The sequence below is a fragment of the Nanorana parkeri genome, unplaced genomic scaffold (assembly GCF_000935625.1).
Source record: "Nanorana parkeri isolate BGI_ZX_2015 unplaced genomic scaffold, ASM93562v1 scaffold823, whole genome shotgun sequence".
Lineage (NCBI taxonomy): Eukaryota > Metazoa > Chordata > Amphibia > Anura > Dicroglossidae > Nanorana > Nanorana parkeri.
Genome location: NW_017307091.1, coordinates 642,025 through 649,530, shown reverse-complemented (window position 1 = coordinate 649,530; position 7,506 = coordinate 642,025). Strand labels below are relative to the sequence as shown.

The window sequence follows — 7,506 nt, the reverse complement described above, 5'->3', positions numbered from 1 at the left end:
CACCGAGTCCTGACCTCAACCCGATAGAACACCTTTGGGATGAATTAGAGCGGAGACTGCGAGCCCGGCCTTCTCGTCCAACATCAGTACCCGACCTCACAAATGCGCTCCTGGAAGAATGGTTAAACATTCCCATAGACACACTCCTAAACCCTGTGGATGCCTTCCCAGAAGAGTTGAAGCTGTTATAGCGGCAAAGGGCGGAGCCAACTCAATATTGAACCGTACGGACTAAGACTGGGATGCCATTAGAGTTCATGTGCATGTAAAGGCGTCCCAATACTTTTGGTAATATAGTGTGTTAATACTAAAGCTGAGGCTCCCAGACTTGGCATTGGGGAGCTCTAGAGAGCAATACGGGTCTGGGAGCCATATACATATATTACTAAAGCTGAGGCTCCCAGACCCGAATGGCATTGGGGAGCTCTCGGATGCTATTGGGAAATTGGGACTTCATTCGGCTCTTGGAGCCTCAGTTTTAGTATTATTTGTATATAATATTCTATAATAAGAACGAATATTCGTAGCGGCAACAATGTGACCCAAATATGTATAAAACTAAAGCCTGGACCCGAATGGCAATCATCTGGAGCTCACCAATGCAAATCGAAAATTCGATGAAGAAGATGGATGAAGAAGACGGATGGGGATAATGGATGTTTGTAGCACTGCCCCTCCTCCGGCTCCCCCATTGCCACTCTGTGTTTAGGCAGCTAGGATAGGGCTGTGTGTTTGCCTTCCTCTGGCCTGGCCGGGTAATCTTAGGATGACTTGATTGTCTGCACTGAGATCCATCCGGGGAATTCACATCCGTCAGCTGATAACTGAGTATACCCCCTCCCCCCCTCCTCGGATGCTGATGTCAGCCTTGTCCTCCCCTCCTCCCCCTGGATGCAGGCAGATGTCTCCACCCTCATTCTGGATGCTGCGGTACCCGCTGGATGTGAAGGTGATGGGGGAGTGATGTGTTTGGGGTGGGGGGGATGAATGAGTTTTGGGGTGACAGGATGTACGGATGGCACAATGAGATCCCCCAAAATTCTGCAGAGCTACAGAACGAACCCTTCACCGCCCATCAGCTGCATCATGTCTATGATCTGATACAATATGTGTGTGATATGTTTACATCCTGGGAGTGATATATAGATATATATAAATATATATCTATATATATATACACCATGAGCTCTGTGTTATCGTCCATCCTGCGTGTACATATCAGAGGCTGTATATGTGACATGTTTACATCCCAGTGTATTATATGTCATGTGCTGGTAACATGTATGCTCCATCCTGTGTATATGTCATATGTGAGGTGTTTACATGGAGTAGGACATGTATCTAGAGGGGAGATATGGCTGGTGTGATAGTCTGTATCTGACAGGTGTTGTAGTTCCTATATGTGTGGGTGGTGACATTGCACCGAAGGAAGTGGAGGAGTCAGAATAGAACACAGGGAAGGGGGAGACGGGTCAGTGAATCCGGAAATGTGAGTGAGGTGAACATTAGATCTGGTGAAGGGGGTGAGTTTGGGTCACTGGATCTAGGGAAAAGATGAGGTGGGTCACTGGATCCAGGGAATGGGTGAGGTGGATCAATAGATCTGGTGAAGGGGGTGAGTTTGGGTCAATGGATCCAGGGAAAATGTGAGGTGGGTCACTGGATCCAGGGAATGGGTGAGGTGGATCAATAGATCTGGTGAAGGGGGTGAGTTTGGGTCACTGGATCCAGGGAAGGGGTGAGGTGGGTCACTGGATCCAGGGAAAATGTGAGGTGGGTCACTGGATCTAGGAAAAGGGTGAGGTGGGTCATTGGAGCTGGGGAAAGGGTGAAGTAGGTTACTGTGACGGAAGGTGCTGGGTAGGGTCACTGAATCCAGGGAAGGGAGTGAGGTGGGTCACTATGCCAGAGAAGGGAATGAGATGGGTCGCTAGATCCAGGGAAGAGGATGAGGTGGGTCATTGTGCTTGAGAAGGGAATGAGATGGGTCACTGTTTCAGGGAAAGGAGTGAGATGGGTCACTTTTCCAGGGAAAAGAGTAAGGTGGGTCACTGAATCCAGTGAAGGGTGTGAGGAGGGTCACTGCGTCTGGGGAAGAGGGTGAGGTGGGTCATTGTGCTGGAGAAGGGAATGAGATGGGTCACTGTTTCAGGGAAGGGAGTGGGATGGGTCACTTTTCCAGGGAAAAGAGTAAGGAGGGTCACTGAATCCAGTGAAGGGTGTGAGGTGGGTCACTGAATCTGGGAAGAGTTTTTCTGGGACGCAATACCTGTAGGTTACTAAGATGACATGTTTTTCCTTCCTAAAGAGTTAATAGGGAATGGAAGAGAGGGGATGGGGGTGAGGTAGAGAGGGAGCTCACCAGGGAGAAGTGAGTGTGAGGTAGAGAGAAGAGAGGGAGCTCACCAGGGAGAAGTGAGGGTGAGGTAGAGAGAAGAGAGGGAGCTCACCAGGGAGAAGTGAGGGTGAGGTAGAGGGAAGAGAGGGAGCTCACCAGGGAGAAGTGAGGGTGGGATAGAGAGAGTAGAGAGGGAGCTCACAGGGGAGAAGTGAGGGTGAGGTAGAGAGTAGAGAGGGAGCTCACCAGGGAGAAGTGAGGGTGAGGTAGAGGGAAGAGAGGGAGCTCACCAGGGAGAAGTGAGGTAGAGAGGGAGCTCACCAGGGAGAAGTGAGGGTGAGGTTGAGGGAAGAGAGGGAGCTCACCAGGGAGAAGTGAGGGTGAGGCAGAGAGTAGAGAGAGAGCTCACCAGGGAGCAGTGAGGGTGAGGTAGTTCTGTGTTATCCAGAAATTACAATAGACCGGTAACAGTTGAAACAATGGTGTCTGGTTTCGGAGAGGTGTTCACACTGGAGATCTGACTATTAATAAACTGAAACTTGTGAATTATTAATGAGCGGAGAGGAAATCATGTACAATCTGCTGAAATAATACCATGCAGGAGACATCGGGACCAGCCCTCCCCATTTCCCATCATCTTCAGACACTTTCATGCAGATTAGGCGGGGTGGAAGATGGGAGGCTGAGGGGTCGGAAATCATTGCACAGAAGGTGGTATGGGGTCCCACTCTGGGAAATATACCATCTGTGACCCTCAACTATCACAGCTTGTGGGATAAAATACTGTAAACACAGTTAGGAAGTAGAGAACCGAGGACAGTGAACATTTCAACGTCATCAGTTGATGTTCTTCTCGTAATGTTGTCTCTGTGGTTTCCACTCATATCCTAGTCTGTACACCATCACACTTGTGTATCACCTTGTTTTGGAGATGCCATTTGGTCTTGGTCCTCCGTGCAGTTGTATCTTGTCCACCAGCCGTAGTTTTCGTTTGTCTTGTCACACGACGTTACCCCACGATGTCCTGTGTTTGTAGTTCCTGATGATGGGGATAGGATGAATAACCTCTGTTGGACCTGCCTGGTTCTTGTCTTCTCTCATGCAGGTTGTCCCAAAAGAAACAAAACTCCCTCTCTGGATAGAAAGAACCCATTCTTTATGAGACAGCTCCTCTGATGAAGGACTCTAGTATCCATGGGTAGAGACTTTGGCCACTTTCTTCGCCATGACAATGATTCTTGGTGACTAGCTCCAAGCTCGGTCAACATTTCCATTGAGTTAGAGCCTTCGGGACTGATCACAAGATGCTGACCTCTAGAAAAGCCCTCATCAGCAACCTGAATTATGTCCACCTGCAGCATGTGTCTCTTGGGGTTCACCTGTCGATGCGGCCTGAAATGATGGAAGGCCCGGTGGGTCAGGGCACGGGTCTAAAAGATGTGCCTGCCCATCAACACCACTATAAAGACACTTCAGATATGGTACTGGTGGACGCCAATTCCAATGATCCAACTGTGCCATGCCAGTGCTGTGACCATCATTCCAGCCATGCAGAGACCATAAAGTACAGGTCAAATGAGAATCTGGAGACCATTATGTGTGATGATTATCTGTCTCCAGATGAGCTGCCACTTAGCCCCCTCTCTCCGTCATGTCCATCGACAGACAGCAGCAGCTCTTCCGATTTCACGTTGGATGATTCCCCAGTGTCTATATACTACAAGGAGTATGCTCAAGATGGCCTGGAAACACCAGACCAGCAGCCGGACATTATTCCTCTTGATGTGGAGACAGAGAACTCACCTTTTCCTGCCCTCAATGACTCCATAGATGCTTCACACCCAACGGCCAACAATGCACTGGCTTCTGAGTTGAGGGCAAAGATGCCAGAGAACACAATCAACAACAACATGGATATGGAAGATGTCCCATTCATTGACTGGAGCTCAGATACGGACTTAGACAGCAATTGCAATGCCTTCCCAGACATTCAGCAACCTGGTCAACTATCAATGTGTTATGCCTACGTGGATGTGGATGCCATCGTGAGTCCAAAGCCTCAACCAGACACTGTAGAAAAAGAGGACATTGCCAATGCAAACCAAACAAGTGTTCCCCAATGGCCTTTGGATGGAGACCTTCTTCCAAGCCTCTCTGCGCCAGAAGATTCTTCTACAGAAACCCCAAAGAAGACGATCACCTCCTTCCATGAACTTGCCCAAAAAAGGCGGAAGAGCGGGGGTCTTCCACAGCCGAAGAAAGACAAAAGCGATTGGCTTATAGTTTTTTCTCCCGATGTTGAGCACCCGCCTGTCAATGAACTCACAGCCTCAGCTTTCTACCATGGGCTGGTGATGCCCCAAGCTCAACCTCTACCAGAAGGAAAAGAGGTCACCACCTTCAGGGAACTGAGATATCGCAATTCTGTCAACAAGCAAATCAGTCAACAGGCAAAAGCTCCCAGCACCGTGGCCAAGGGGCCCCAAGATTCAGCTGAGGGGGTCACAGACCCTGCAGAGGTACAGCTAAAAACAGAGTTGCAAAAAAGTTCCCCTTATTTCATAGACAAGAGGAACCTCCAAGACTCCACGAGAGAGAGCGATGAGCGGGAACAAGGATTACAAGAGGGCAACAACGGGCCAGTGAGGGGAATTCAGAAACCCGATATGAAGCTACAGCTGGACACACCGGAAGCCCCACATAAACTGTGGGCACGAAATGATCACCGACCCGGCACACTGTCAGCCATGACGGTGAAGATGGGGAAGCAATGTCCACCCATATCCATCAACAACATGTACACCAGAAACGAGGACAACATGGCTGGGGTGCACTGGCGAGGAATGGCAGACGGTGGTGACCGCAGGGGCCTAGAAGGTAAGGCCATGGTGGATAATATGGGGGGGAGGGGGAATCCTAGGAAAAATATGATTGTACAATGATGGTCAACTGGTAAAAACACTCAGCCATGAAATACGGCTACATATTACACCTAACAATGTGCCAATTGGGTTCCAGGTCTTTCACAATCCACCTGGAGATGGAAATAGCCAATCCTAAGGTTCCATCTGGGGAAAGGCACCAAAATCATATACAGTCTCCAGACCTAGGACGTAACAGGCAGTCACTGCTAATAATATATCTCACTGATAGGATGCAACATTGTACAATGGTTGCACCCACACCACTCTCTGAGGCTACCAGCCTTCTGCAGGAAATGCAAAATTGTCAAAACGAACCAATCAGAAATCATTTTCCCCATTCATTTCATATGTAGATGTGGTGGAAACAAAGCAGGACCGCGGCAAGACCTAAGCACAAGTTGGAAACGCAAGTTACAAAATGGAAGCTCCGGTTGTAGGACAAGAGACCTGGAAAGGTGAAGTGGTTTAAGTGAAGGGTGCTGGGCCAGCAATATGGCGGCTGTCTAGAGATGACCAATTACAAGATGGAGGCTGTCCAGAGATGACAAAATACAACATGGTGGCTGTCCAGAGATGAGCAATTACAAGATGGAGGCTGTCCACAGATGGCCAACTACAACATGGTGACTGTCCAGAGATGACAAACTACAACATGGTGACTGTCCAGAGATGATCAACTACAAGATGGTGGTTGTCTACAGATGACCAATTACAAGGTGGAGGCTGTCCAGAGATGACCAACTACAAGATGGTGGCTGTCCACAGATGACCAATTACAACATGGTGACTTGTTCAGAGATGACCAACTACAAGATGGTGACTTTCCAGAGATGACCAAATACATGATGGAGGCTATCCGCAGATGATCAATTACAAGATGGTGACTGTCCAGGGATGACCAACTACAAGATGGTGGCTGTCCACAGATGACCAACTACAACATGGTGACTTGTTCAGAGATGACCAACTACAAGATGGTGACTGTCCAGAGATGACCAACTACATGATGGAGGCTGTCCGCAGATGACCAATTACAAGATGGTGACTGTCCAGAGATGACCAACTACATGATGGAGGCTGTCCGCAGATGACCAATTACAAGATGGTGACTGTCCAGAGATGACCAACCATAAGATGGTGGCTATCCAAAGATAACCAATTACAAGATGATGACCGCCCAGACATGACCAACTACAAGATGGTGGCTGTCCACAGATGACCAATTACAAGATTGAGGCTGTCCACAGATGACCAACTGCAACATGGTGAGTGTCCAGAGATGACCAACTACAACATGGTGACTTTTCCAGAGATGACCAACTACAAGATGGTGGCTGCCCAGAGATGACCAACTACAAGATGGTGCCTATCCAAAGATGACCAATTACAAGATGGTGACTGCCCAGAGATGAGCAATTACAAGATGGTGGCTATCCAAAGATAACCAATTACAAGATGGTGACTGCCCAGAGATGAACAACTACAAGATGGTGGCTGTCCACAGATGACCAATTACAAGATTGAGGCTGTCCACAGATGACCAACTGCAACATGGTGAGTGTCCAGAGATGACCAACTACAACATGGTGACTTTTCCAGAGATGACCAACTACAAGATGGTGGCTGCCCAGAGATGACCAACTACAAGATGGTGGCTATCCAAAGACGACCAATTACAAGCTTTTGGCTGTCCTGAGATGACCACTTTCATGTAGGCTGTCCGCAGATAACCAATTGCCAGATGGAGCCTGTCTGTAGATGGCCTATTACAAGATGGAGGCACTCTGGAGAAGAACAATTGCAAAATGGGGGCTGATACACAGGTAGATAAAGTTATTCTGGTTAGAGGAGCGCAGGCTGATTCAAGGTGGAGGCTCTCTGGATAGAAGATGGATGTTGAGGTTAGATGGGCGAAGGTTAGGTGGAGGCTGTAGGCATGTGAGGCGGTGGACTGTCCTCCATATTAAGTCTGGATGGCGGTTGGTGATATGCCAGTTTGGGTACTGTAGGTGAGGACATGGCTGAGTGTTTCCACCAAGATGGTTGACCGTTTTGGCAGAAGAACCTACTAGGATGGTAGAGGGATGTCAGGAATCAGGATGAAAGCTGGAGTCTACAGGCATCAGGGGAGGTGCACTGACCATGCCCCCTGTAGTGACCATTATGGGGGGGGGGGATGTTGTATCTTCTCATTCTCATGGTGTCTTCTCACTTCTCATACTAACTGTCCCGTCTCCCCCCCCC

General features: G+C 48.8%; 1 protein-coding gene across 1 annotated transcript in view; it reads left to right on the top strand.

Annotated features, from left to right (window-relative positions):
- Positions 1–857: 857 nt before the first annotated feature.
- Positions 858–7,506, top strand: part of RUSC1 (RUN and SH3 domain containing 1) — a 15,016-nt gene continuing 8,367 nt past the window's right edge. The window contains exons 1-2 of the mRNA XM_018565226.1: positions 858–949; positions 3,444–5,215. Coding sequence (XP_018420728.1) covers positions 3,643–5,215 — 1,573 coding nt within the window. The 5' untranslated portion in view covers positions 858–949; positions 3,444–3,642. The remainder of the gene's footprint in view (positions 950–3,443; positions 5,216–7,506) is intronic.